Source organism: Plectrocnemia conspersa, unplaced genomic scaffold, assembly GCF_051122295.1.
Source record: "Plectrocnemia conspersa isolate PC_06_02 unplaced genomic scaffold, ASM5112229v1 ptg000008l, whole genome shotgun sequence".
NCBI classification, from domain to species: Eukaryota; Metazoa; Arthropoda; class Insecta; order Trichoptera; family Polycentropodidae; genus Plectrocnemia; species Plectrocnemia conspersa.
In genome coordinates, this window is record NW_028277172.1 from 2102501 (window position 1) to 2117067 (window position 14567).

Sequence of the window (14567 nt, forward strand, 5' to 3'; positions counted from 1 at the left end):
AATAATTTTGACCTCTTCACTTTTTTCTTTAGAATTTTATTTACCTGCTTATGATTTTCCTATGATGTTTTAATTTTTAAAACTGAAACAATATGGCAGATCATGCTTGAAACTAAAAATCTGATATTTTTTTTCTATGACTATTGCAATTTTCCAAATGGCTTCCATTTGAAACATAGTCATTTTGATTGATATATTTAAAACGATATTTCGATAGTGATGGATCTGACATGATCACGAATATTGTTATATTCCATATACATTTGCATGTACGTACATACATATGTACATGCACGTATATTTTTTTGAAAGCTAGGTTTCACCGCCGTTAAGACGTACTGTTCAATATTTCGGCAGTGATAGACCTGCCATGATCACAAATCCAAATAAAGTTTTAATTTTATACGAATTTATAAACGAAAGCCGTTATCCTATATGCATATACATATATGTATATTTATATATTTTTTAAAGCCGTGTTTTGTCACAATTGAGACTTACTGTTCAATATTTCGGCAGTGAATCCGTTACATCTTATATGCATATATATATTTTTGAAATTCAGGTTGCGACTTTTGATATTTCGTCAGTGATAAATCTGACATGATCATAATTTTACGAAAAAATTTTTTTTTGCAAATTTGTAAACAAACCCGATATATATTAAATACATATATATGTATACACAACTATTTTATAAAGCCGTGTTTTGCTACAATTAAGACTTACTGTTTGATATTTCGGCGGTGATGTTCCTGCCATTTTGCGAATTTGTTAAAAAATCTGTTATAAATATATGTAATATACATATATTTTTGAAAATTATGTTTCATTGCAATTGAGGCTTTTAATATTTCGGCAGTGATAAATCTGACATTTTGTTTTGCAAATTTGTAAATAAAACCCAATTTATGTAATATACATATATATGTATAAAAAATATTTTTTTAAGCCCGTGTTTTTCATTCACTAATCGATATTTCGGTAGTGATGGATTTAACATGATCATAAATTTAAAGAAAACAATATTTTTTTGCGAATTTAAATAAAAATACATATATGTCGTGTTTTGCCGCAACTAAGACTTACAGTGCGATAATTTGGCAGTGATGGACCTGACATGATCACGCATCTGATTTTTTATTTGTGAATTATTGAAAAAACCTCGATTTTTTTAAGCCACGTTTCATTACAATTAAAACTTACTGTTAGAACTGTCATGATCAAAAATTTAACGATGAATTTTTCATGTATATATTATATTATATGTAGATATGTATATACATATATTTTAAAGCCATGTTTCACCACAATTAAGTCTTACTGTTTGATGTTATAATAACGAATTTGAATTTATAAACAAAAACCGTTGTATTATATATACATATATATACATACATACATATGTATATACTATTCCAAATCGTTACAAAAGCTGAGAATGGCGACAAATACTCAATGGTTTGTCCGCAAATTTACGCGACCACTTCGATAAGCTAAGCATTAATTAGCATAAAAGAAATCAATCCATTAATTAAAAAACTTTATAAAAACTATAAGCAAATGCTCATGATCATGCCAAGGAACTGCTAAATAAAATATTATACACTATATATATATACATATATTTTTTGAAAGCCGGGTTTCACCGCGATTGAGACTTACTGTTCGATATTTCGGCAGTGATGGACCTGACATGATCACGAATTCTTCGAATTCATGATCATGTCAGGTCCATCACTGCCGAAATATCGAACAGTAAGTCTCAATCGCGATGAAACCCGGCTTCCAAAAAATATATGTATATAGAATATTACGAAACGTCATGTACATCTTTAAACAATCTAATGTTGTGAATTATAATCATACTTATTTGAATGTGTATCATTATTAAATTTAATCTCATTTGACAAATGATATTCTAAGATATGTTTCGATCATTGTTAACGATCGATCATATAATATGCAATAACGGTGAGTGTATTAAAATTATTTCTAATGACCCGATTGGGTTCTCATATCCGCGTCGTCATAGAGAGCCAAAATGCGAACAGTTACAAAACGGTAATCTTTGTTGTCTGTGGGATGTAGCTCGACACCGTTTACGTGTACTATACGGTCAGTAATGTCGGTAAAAAGTCGCGTTACTATATATGTATATACAATAATAAAAAAATATGAAGCAAACCGGCAGTTTAAGGGTTAGATATAAGATATAAAAATCAAGGTTGTGGCATTAAGATGCAAATGCAGTCACGGACATGAGTCATCTGGTGGATTATATATAAAAAATCTATATGCCGTAATAGCCGAATCATAGGTAAAAAAGTCGAGGTTGAAAAGAGCGAGTGTGAGCGAACCGGTAAAAAACGCAGTTAAATAATCTAACTGCTCGTTCCTCTCAGTAGGTTAAGCAATTCGATCGGCGGATGTTGCTTGCCGTTGGTTTATTGCCGGTTCGAATACCGGTCCTCTGATCGAAATAAATCAGTGTAACGCTAAGTCAATTCATCAAAAGCGAATTTGAAACTAAAACCAACATTTGTGACACTCATGGATGTATATATATTTTTTTGATCTTGAATTCTATGCTAACATCGAATCGCTTCAATGCCAAAATGCGTTCATCTCAATAACCCCTCATTAGGATAATGTTACACAAAAAAATGGTAATAATGGCAACTGTATGTTTCAAGACCTAGATAATGTGACCTCCATACGGCACGTACACTTCACTAGTGCTCTACTACTACGGATAACGGTTCCGCTAGTATTTCTTATTATGATGATGATCATATTCGATCATCTTATTTAAATGATTATTATTATTTTTCAGGTCGTATTAATTATAAATGATTTATTGTTTTAATATGATAAAAGTCGACCTTGCACTATCGCCTAAAATTGTTTGCGCGAAAAATCAATATGAGGTATATTCTGTTGTTGCATTATGAAACGTCAAGTGTTGCGCAACTTCCAAGGATTATTACGACGTTTCGTTATCGATAAACACACACACACACACGTTGGTCTATTGCGTCATAAAAGTTAGTTCTAGACTTGTAGAGCATCACGGGCGAGGATTGAAATAGTATTGAGGCAAAAAGTAGTTTTGTAGTTTTATCGTTTTTTTATCTAATATAATATGTACTTATTTTTTGCAATAATAAAACGATGATTCAAATCATCATAGGTTTCAAATCTCACATTAAAATAAAATAATCATATTTAGGAGTAGCATTATTATGATTAAAAAATGCAAAGAGTCGCTAATATATATATATATATATATATATGTATACTGTAATGATACGTAAAAATTGTAAAGGGGAAACCACACTATTCTGTGATTCATTTCCTAGTAGCCTTACAGTTACTGATACAAAGTAAGTCGTATACTACCCAGTGACATGCGATGGTAATTTAAAAAAAAGTTTTTCATCAAATATGTTATAAAATCATGTCTGTTGAGTGACTTTTATCAAAGTGTATCATATTGTAGAACCCTGAAGTCTGACATCTTCATGAAGTCACATCTTGCTTTGTCTGAATTTAGGGTTTATAAAATAAACAAAGGATTGTACCGCAAGAAGAACGAAACGTAGATTTGTGGTAGTTATTATTTTTACCAAAATATAATAATAGTCCATCGCGTGACGTTAGTAATAATGGACAATCGTGACCCAATCGGGGTCGACCCAGTGTTCCACATTTGTTGGTACCCTCGTTGCGCGATTGCGTAAATAAGAAGTCGTCAAATACGGACGCGTCATTTGACAGTGAATTTTTGTTATATAAATAACAAATGTGAGTGTCAGCGAATAACATAAAAAAAAACGCGATAAACGCATGGCTTAAAAATTCGATTACATAATGCAGAGTCAATTTGCATTGGTACCGGACACGTTTCGGCGGAGATCGTAAACCATGTTTAAATATCTTTAAAATTAGGCATTTAAAAGTAGCCCAAATTATTATTTTTTTTAAGTAAGACAAAATTTCTACGCAACATATCAAAAAAATATCGTTTTTTGGTTTAGTATATTTTTGGTGTTCGTAATATTTTTTTTAGATATTTTAATAAAATTGCATGGCGTTTGAAAGTAGCCCACAATTAATTCAACTCATTAAAATAATATTTTTATATAATATATAACTGAGTAATGATTTGTTGTGTTTATTTTTTTTTTAAATGACTAATTTTTTGTTACATTTGTGAATTTTTTATTTGTGGCGCATTTAAATGTAGCCCATGATTGTATTTTACTTTTTGCGTATATTTTAATTAAAAAACATCAGTAACATTACAATAAAAAATCGTTTTTTGCTTTAGTATTTTTCTGGTGTTTTCAATATTTAATTTACATTTTAACAATTTTACATGTCATTTAAAAGTAATCCACAAACATAATTTTGTGAGTATGAAATAATGTTAGTTTTATTAATTATTTTTTAATATGTCACATTTATGAATCTCTTGACTGTGGCGCATTTAAAAGTAGCTCATGATTGTATTTGACTTAATGCGTATATTTTAATAAAAAAATATTAATAATAATACAATAAAAATCGCGTTTTTTGGCGTTTGCAATATTGAATTTACATGGCATTTAAAAGTAGCCCACAATCATTATAATAATATTTATAAATATCACTTATGTTTCATTGTGAGTTAGTCTTTTTAATTTATTTTTTGAAATTACTATATGCTACATTTATGAATCTCTGGCGCATTTAAATGTAGCCTATAATCGTATTTTACTTATTGCGTATATTTTAATAAAAAAAATATTAGTAAAAATATAATAAAAAATTTTTTTTTTGGTTTAGTGTTTTCAATATTTAATTTACACTTTAATAAAATTACATGGCATTTAAAAGTAGCCCACAAACATAATTTTGTGAGTATGAAATAAACATTTTTATGTTTCATTGTGTATTAGTTTTTTAATTTATTTTTAAAAAATGACTATTTATTTTTTACATTTGTGAATCTCTTAATTGTGTATTTTAATTATTGCATATATTTTAATAAACAAATACAATCAAAATATATTGTTTTTATTGTTTACAATATTTAATTCACATGGCATTTAAAAGTAGCCCAGAATTAATTTCACGCATTAAAATAATATTTATAAATATCACTTTTTTGAGTGTAAATATGTTTCATTGTGTCTTAGTTTTTTAATTTATTTTTAAAAGTACTATTTATATGTTACATTTATTTTGTGGCGCATTTAAATGTAGCCAATGTTTATTAATTAAAAAAATATTAGTGATAATACAATAAAAAAATCTCGTTTTTAGGGGTTTTTTAATATTTTTTCCATTCTAATGAAATTCCATGGTATTTAAAACTAGCCTATGATCAATTGACAGGTGTCATTTAAAAATAGGTATATAATGACCAGATTTTCAAAAATAAAAATATTGTTAAAATATAAATATCTGATTCAAATCAAATTAGAAACCAATGCTAAATAAAACTTATCGTAATCTATGAGTATGAAACAAAAACATTTTTATGCATTATTGTACAAATTTTTAAGACTTATGTGACGCATTTAAATGTAGCCCAGGCTAGTATTTTATATATTACGTATTATATAAGTATTAATAATATTACGCAAAATTTAAAAAAAATGAGCAGTAAAAAAGTTTTTAGGTTTGGCATTTAATATTTAATTTTTTGACACTTCGCACAAATATGGAATATTCAAACGTATCACATTTATACGTTATCAAGTTGTTTAGAACAAGTTACGTAACATATTCATACAACACGAAAGGTACACTGTTTTATCGCAAATATTCCAAAAATTCCTGCCTTATCATCTCCACGTGTTTAGAACGCACCAAACGTAACAAAGAGCTTTGTTTTCGTATATAGCTTCCTGAAATACTCTGAAAGCCCAGCAGCGATAATTTATACTAAACAAATTACTGAAAACCTTGATGAGCTACGCTTCCGGAAAACAAGTTTATAATTATTACGTTTTATTTCCTGATGTCTTGCGCGATAAACGCGCACTTACGATGTAATAAATCTATAAATAGATCAAAGCTAGAAAAGGCAAGGTCTGGTTTATCCACGGAAAAAAGTCTGATGGATTGTGTTTATATGTGACGAAAGTTTTTCTGAAACGGTCTACTTTTGGCACGTAGCGGACTGACCTTCCCCATCAAGGGGAAGGCCGCAATGTTTCTGGGTCACTATCGATCAGTTTACACAATAAGTGGGTTACGATTTGTGCTCGATGTGTAAAAAAAAGTTTTTTTTAGTCTTACTCATATGTAATCTGAAAGCAAACAGAAAACGCGCTATCTATTTTTTTTTTGTGGAAAAGAATGAGCAAACATTCCTAAGATTCCAATGATGTTGAATAAATATAAACGGGGCTTGTCACAGTCAGTTGTTAAGTAAACTTTTTAGACAAGTGCAGTAAGTTTCAGCTTATGTTATAAATATTAATATTTCTTAAGTTTTTAAGTTAAGCTAAATTTTTAAGTTACAATTTTCTTTGTTTTGAATTCAAACTTATGCAAGTAATTTTTAAATCCATCATTAAAATCAGTTTTATTATTTTTTATTTTTCTATAATATATATATATATATATGCTTAGAGCAAATTAAAATATTTTTATTTTATTAAAATATTATATATAAAATATAAAAAAAAATATTTCTAGATTGGCACATGCAAGTCGTTCATTGTAAGTTGAAACAAACTATTGTTTGTTATGCAACTCAGTTAAAACAAAGTAATAGTGAAGATAAACTGACCTTCTTTTCTGCGAAAAGCTCAGAACTGAGCTGCTGAAACATCGACGGCCAAATCAGCCGCACTCAACATTCCTTTCAGCAAATCCACAATAATCCAAATTTTTTGTCAATAATTCACAAGATGAAAAATCACTTATACACGTGACAACAATCAAATGTTGTATTGTTAACACTTTTCAGTTTCAGTAATGAATAGTTGTAAACAAAATTGCACTGCGTTCGTAATCCAAAAAGTGTTGCACTGACACAGCTGTCGAGCGTGAGAGACGTGTGTACCGCTCGGCGTAGCACGAGCGACTGAAGCGTAGGCTGCGAGCTCTCGCGAGTAACTGTCTAGAGGGGAGTGGGCGTTTGCGCAGCGATGTTGACAGTTTTCACCGTGCGTCCGTTCGGCTCGCTCGCAGCGATCAGACTGGCGCGTAGTGGTTCGCTGCGGCCTCATTAACGAATCGCTTTTCCCTAGCCGTGCCACAAATCGCACACTGCGCTCGGCTTTTCGCCGACCGATGCGCGGTGAAAACATTTCACGGTCACGTGCTGGTCGCGCTTTGCAAGAGCTAGTCACTTTTCGGGCTTCTGCGGAAGGGGACGTATGGTCGGCGTATGCGAGAAAGCTTCGATTGTTTGATACGGTTGAGGCACAATGAAATTTTATCTATTATTTTTAGCAATGGACGCAAAATTGACTTTATGTTTTTAAGAAATGGTCAATGACTCATTATGGGCGAACCACCTTAAAATTGTCAAAGCTTGTCGTTGGCGTATCTGAGAAGACAGTTGCAAAGCACTTACATAAAAACCGCGAACAAGGCCATATCTCCGCTGATCAGGTACCAAACGCAGCATCCCCGGATTATACATTCCATAGAATGACGGCATTGCCAATTGAAGACCATATATAAAAAAGTGCCAATATTGAAATGGATAGCACTGGATATTTTCTACAAAAAAAACGTAAAACCAACATTTTCACAAAATAATGAAGGGAAAAATATCCAAATATTTTGAATAAAGAACTACCAATATCCTAAACTTTTATGTTTCTTTACATTAAACTGACAAAATAGCGCATGTATAATATAAATTTAAAACTTTGAATCAAAATTTATATACAGGCAGCCCTCGACTTTCGCACATAATTGGTTCCTGAAAATGTGTGCGAATGTTGAATGTACGAAAGTCGAGGGAAGTAAAAAAAATTGAAATTGTGTGTATTTTATAATATTTATTTATCATGTAAATATAAGATGTTTAAGAGGCGTTTAAGAGACACGTTTAAGTGGGGTTTGCGGGTGTTTCCTTTGAAAAGTTATCAAGAGTTAACTGTTTTCCACTATTCTTTTTCTTTTCTTCATATAGTATTTTATAACATGCTATGTTTTTATTGATCGCCCCACGCACTTGAGATATGCGTTCTCCATTGGGATCACAATCTTCCATAATATTTAAAAATTTGTCAAGGTGCGTGAAGGCTTCTTTCATATTTTTCATTGTTAAAGAGTTTTCCAAAATAAACCTGTCTCATCTACATTAAATATTTGGTTAGAGGAATATTCTACATCTTCAATCATTTTGGATAATTAGGAAATAAATTCTTTTGCAGCATCTTTATGCGCATCAGCCGATTCTCCAGTAAATTTAATATTATGAAAAGAATACCTCATTTTAAATTTGTAAAACCAACCGTTACTTGCTTGAAAAACCGTGTTAAAATATTTTTTTAATCTATCCTTCTAATCTTTGTGCAAACTAAGAGCTTTTGCTTGAATAATTGAAATATTCAGAGGGACATCTTTTTGATGTTGGTCATCGATCTACGATGACAAAAATTTTTCATTTCATCCATGTTTTTTTTTTGCTGTTTTTTTTGGAAACATATATTTAAAGATTGTGGAAATATATCTTTATTTTCCACAATTTTGAACGTATTCTTTAATTATATTTTTATTTTGCAAAATTCAACATATCGTAGACCTGTTGGTATCATACGAACGTCCGATTGAAGCAAAAGATTCACCGTTAGCAAAACATTTTTTTTTTTTAAATTAAAATAAAAAAAATTGTTTTTTTTTTAAATATGCGAAATAGCGAATTGTGCGAAAGTCGAACGTTCGAAAGTTGAGGGCCGCCTGTACATGTATTTTTCTTTAAAAATTAAAAAGGTAAAAATAGGCAATAAAATATTTTTTCTCATATTGTGTATAAAAAAATTTATATTCTTCGTTTTACAAGAGCGGAATTAAGAAGAAAATAAAATGAGATGATCATTAGCAATCCTTTTTTACACAAAAGGATTGAGCAGCTTATATTACAAAAACGCCGCAAAAACACGAGTAAACGCATCACATGCATATCATGCTACTTTTACATAAAAAATTCAATTTCTAAAATGTCGAGGGGATACTACTTTCTTACATTAACTTGCAGTTTACTATATTCAGTGGTGCAGTGGGGCCAGGACGTTGCACTTAAATTGCAATGGAATACTTTTCAAGTACATTTACTCACTTAAACGCCAGCGACTCACCGGTGCGTCATTTCTTAATTAATTTTTTTCTACAAATTATTTTTTTAAAACAAGTTAATGAATTATTAACAAAATATATTTTTTTGAATTATTAAAGATTATTGTACTAGACTCATTTCTCAGTAAACCAAATATTTTATATTTATTTTAAAAAAGAGATACTGGTCCTTGAAGAAAAATAACAGATGACTTACTAAAAAGTCACAGGCGTTTAAAAGGTTAATAAATATTTTAATATGAAATTTGGTATAGCTAATAAAGTGAGCGGACGGATATTACGAGAATTTAAAAAATATACATATAGCATAAAAAAGCTGACCGACTCTCATTCTGACATTTGGCGACTACAACTGATTAGGAACGGAGTATGACAGCTACTTGTTAAACGATGTATTTTTATATAGAGATCATAAAATGTCACTGATAATTTTATTCAAGCGCGAAGCATAGTAGTGAAGCATATTTAAACGGGCTTTTAAACCGCAGATGACCGAAATTTATTATTTAAACTCATTTTTCATACAAAAAACAAGTTACTGATAAAATAATTTTATCGATGTAATTCTGAGCTGTGCGAAAATCACGCGGCAAAAAATGACTCGTCGATTAAGTGTTAAATGAATTTCAGTCTAATATTGTCAAGTGACATAAACGGACTTATAAATTAGTATATAATTATTTTTATACAAGAACTTATAAAAAATATATTTAAGGATATCTTCGAATATTTTTTTTATTAATCAAACACTTTATTTATTTTAAGTGCTAATTATTTTTAAAGAAATTTTAAATTTATGTTTAAGAAATTTAAAATTTCATGAAAAAACAAAAGGGTTGGTTCTTATTTCAAATTATAGTAGTTGTAATTATATAAATATGACAAATATAGGGAAATTTATGGGAATAAAAAAAAAATCACAACAGATCATTCAGTTAGCAACAAAGAATAAATATTAATAATAATAATAAAAAAAAGGAACAACAGACCAGAAACAACCCATTTATGCCTTAAAAATATATTAAATGGTAAAATATTTAATTATTATTATTAGTGATTATTAATCAAGTACAGAATTTTCCACATATTACATATAAAAAAAAATATTTTTGCTACTTAATACGATTTAGCAAATGTACTTTTTTTGACATTAAATCATCATCAAATATAACATTTCTTATGCAATCATTCATTACAATTTTATCATAGCTTTATGTAATAATATGTTCGTTTATCTATATTGACGTCACTATTTCTTTGTGATATTTTTACCTGGAATAATAATAATAAATAAGTATTGTATGTGTTCAAATTATCAAAGAAAGGAAGTTTGCATGCAATAAAGGACTTCTTAGAACGTTTTTATTTGCTGTAATATATTATTTTTAATTTTAACCATTTTAACACTAATTATATTATAAGTAAAAGTTATATATAATAAACAATAATGGCAAAGATATGACAGTGTGTAATGTGGTTTTATTATTATATAGAATAATTTATTGATAATCTAAAAATAATTTTTATCTTATATTATTTTATAAAGGCAACAGAATGTCATATCTTAAGAAATTATCCATATGTGTGTAATAATATTAATACATAGACACATTGTGTCATTAGCTGAGCAAATAAGATGGAAATTGCCTCAGTTTTCAACTTAGTGATTTTAAATAATCATATATGTTAATTAAAAAGAGCATTGCAAAATATTTATGCGTTGTGGTAACGCAAACTTGCAATTTATTATTATCAAACATCTTGTGTATGTAAAACCGGACGAGTCGATAAGATCCATTATTATTTTAGAGCGAAACTGAAAAATCAAACAATAGTATATATTATTAATTAATTAGATTATTATTGTTATGAAACATGTGTGTAGATAACGAAGTCGATTGTTATTACTATTACGCAACGTTTATATAATATCATTAAATTATTGATATAATATAATTTTATATAATTAAATTTATATTTCCTGTAATTTTATTGGCATTTATTATATATAGAATAAATATATTATTATTATATTTAAAGAAGTTTTTTCTTCATGAGATTTGATCGATCGAGCTAAAATTATTAATGAAATAAATAATAGCTCAGTGCTTGTACTTTAAACTAAGTACAAAGAGATTATTGCTTTAGGTTTGTTCGAATATTATGGGCTACCCTGTGTATATATTTCCATCAATTAACTACTTATCGCCAAGTTCTTATGACACGCGCGTTACTATATTATCTCCATTGCTTTCTAGGCGTGTAATATCCGGCGTTAATTACATTGCGAACCTGACCGCCACCTTGTGTAGTGCGCAGAACGCAATGCGCACTACATACTACTCGCCACAGCTCACTCTCCTCCCGCACGTGGAAGGGAGAGGTTCTCACGCTCCACATAGGCGCATTACGCAGCCGTAGCAATGCGGAGCGAAATGTTGTAGTTTCACTTGACTTTCACGGTCGCGTGCCGCTGGCGATTTCCTATAATTATGCGCCGCGTATCGGCAATTACGCCAATGTTACCGCAGCAATTGCGACTCTTCCATGCTAGATGCATTGTTTATGCCCCAGATGAAAATCACTACTCTCGTCTAAAGCAAAAGAAAGTTTTGATTGAGCCACGGAAGAAATTGATGAATGTCGCTGTAGTCTGATTTTAATCGTTTGAATTAATTATCATCAAAATTAGAGCTTCTTCTTTGCAAACTAATAATGCTTGTGGTGTATATTAAAAAAAAAAAAATTACTCGACTTAAGCTCAAATCATTATCTATAAATAATCGTTTTAACGGATAAATATAATTGATTCTATCCTTAAAAATTAAAACTCGAATTTGTTTTTTTTTTTAATAAACATAACTAAAAAACACTCAAAATATGTTTTGTTGCATTTTTAGGATTGCTCTTATTTTAAAATGACACATAGTTCAATTTGTCATTAAAAAAAAACAAAGAAATATATCTGTATTGTTTAAAAAAATTAAAATACAGTAAAATCTCAGTATAGCGAAGCTCATTGGACCAAATAAAAAAATTCGTTATATTGAATATAAGGAAGATAATATATTTTTAATTACTATATTATTACAGCATCAAAATAACTATAAAATTTGTTGAAAAAATGTTTTATAAAAAAGTTTGAATGAACACATTCGGCACACGCCAAGTCAAGGATAAACTGAATTCAGAGAAATATTGCGTCAAGTTGTAACGTCATTCTTAAATTTGCATCAAAATATTTCTTTATACTAAGATCAGTCTTCGTTACAATGAAAACATTCTATATGAAAGTTTTAGGGAACAAATTAAAGATTCGTTATATTGGAAATTTCGTTATTTCGGTATTAGTTACACTGTATAGCAAAAAAATATCACATTTTTATAGTTGTTTTTATACATTTTTGGACTACAAAAAAGTGAAATATTTATCAGATATTCAAAACATGCTAAAGAGCATTATTAGAACGAATATGTTCTAATATAATATAAATCTAATGTCACTGGGGTCAATTTGTACCCCGTTTCGGCTTAGTACGTTGTTTTTTTTGTTTTGTACGTTAAAGCGTAAAAAGAATCAAGCTATCTAATTTAAATGTATTTTCTTTATTATTTATTCGAGTAATGTGCATTAATATATATCATATTTTAATTTATTAAAGCTGTAAAGCATAATTAGAATAAATTTAACAATACATTTTAAATCAGCGTATAATTGAACTAAAATCAGATTTTTGATTCTGTGTGTGAAAAAAACACACGAAGACGCAATAGTATTAAATTGGCTAAAATCAAGTTTTTGTAAAAAAAAATTATTTGCACTAAATTACTTCTATTTGAAAATAAACATATTTATAATCTAATTAAAAAAAGAATATGTACTTTGTACCATAGTAGTAATCAATTATAAAATTTAATTAAAAACAATTTTTTTTTGTGTTACATAATTTTTTTTAAATAAAAAAGATTTATAAATTATTACGAACTATAATATTTTATTTTTGATTTTATGTTGTCGGGACAACTCATAATCGTCGCGTTGTAATTAGTTCGTACAAATTACGTTTTTTGACAATTTTCTGACCCTTGAAAAAAAACGGTGTTTTTTAAGGTATGCCCAAAAAACCGAAAAACAATAAAACATCAGCAATACCGAAATCAATGTAATGTAGAAATCATCAAAACAAAAATGATCTGTCTAAAAAAACTTTAAAGATCGGTACAACACACAGAGTTGCACAATAGCCGCACAGACTTTCAAAAGTCAACACTCTTCACAAGCTTCGATACTCGCTCAGAAAAAAAATTCTGATGAAAAAGGTTTTTTTTTAAAACATGCATTTCCCGCAATTTTTTATTTAAATATATGAGACTTACTTATTGCTAATATTTTACATTAATGCTTAGTGAAGCATATTCCGTGAAATATTTGGGTTAAAATATGTCTGAATGGAGATAAACATGATTTTGCTTTCACTTCGCCAGCCATCCCTATCATAAAAAAAGGGCGCAGTACTACTAGGAACTGCTAGGTACCGTTATATTGGCCTGAGATAAAGCATTCTTTTTATGTTGACACGTCGCGCATATACAAAAATATCGAACACTTCAAATAATTTTTAAAAATTGTTGCCAAAATATCCGGTGGGATTTTTTTGCGTACGTAGGGTAGAGCAATATTTCGGTCCCTCTTGGACTAAAAGTGATACTATTACGATAAAACTACTAAGGTTACAATAAGCATCATTTCAAGCAATATGGGCCTCGTCATTCTCGTAGTTCTAAGCTATGAAAATATATTTTTCAGCAAATAAGACAATAATATATTTTTGCTACTACTGTTATTTCATCTTATAATACTGAAGAAAGTTTTGCCCCAATACCAGTATTACCAGTATTGTAATATCTACTGAAACCTTGAAACTAGCTTTTATTATGGCTCAATTCTAATGCGATTGGCTTTTGATTTATCTAATTTGCTATTACTTCTAAACACTTTGTCTCATCACTAATCATTGAAAATCACTCAACGGATAAACGGACAAAAGCACTCGATGGACTCTCAATACTATCAAGACTTGCCAATTTGACTCCGCAGTCACATAATTATTCGCTTAACATTTAATTAATGGTTACTATTTGTATGATATATCCAACGGTTAAAAAAAATGTACCACCTTACAGTCGCTTATTTATTACATTTTTTTCATGAAGTTGTTTGGCTTTTTAATTAATGAACTAATTAAATTACCTTA

General features: G+C 29.3%; 1 protein-coding gene across 1 annotated transcript in view; it reads right to left on the reverse strand.

Annotated features, from left to right (window-relative positions):
* Positions 1 to 7201, reverse strand: part of vri (nuclear factor interleukin-3-regulated vrille) — a 21574-nt gene extending 14373 nt beyond the window's left edge. The window contains exon 1 of the mRNA XM_088189571.1: positions 6788 to 7201. Within this exon, the coding sequence (XP_088045697.1) occupies positions 6788 to 6829 (42 nt within the window). The 5' untranslated portion in view covers positions 6830 to 7201. The remainder of the gene's footprint in view (positions 1 to 6787) is intronic.
* Positions 7202 to 14567: the final 7366 nt, after the last annotated feature.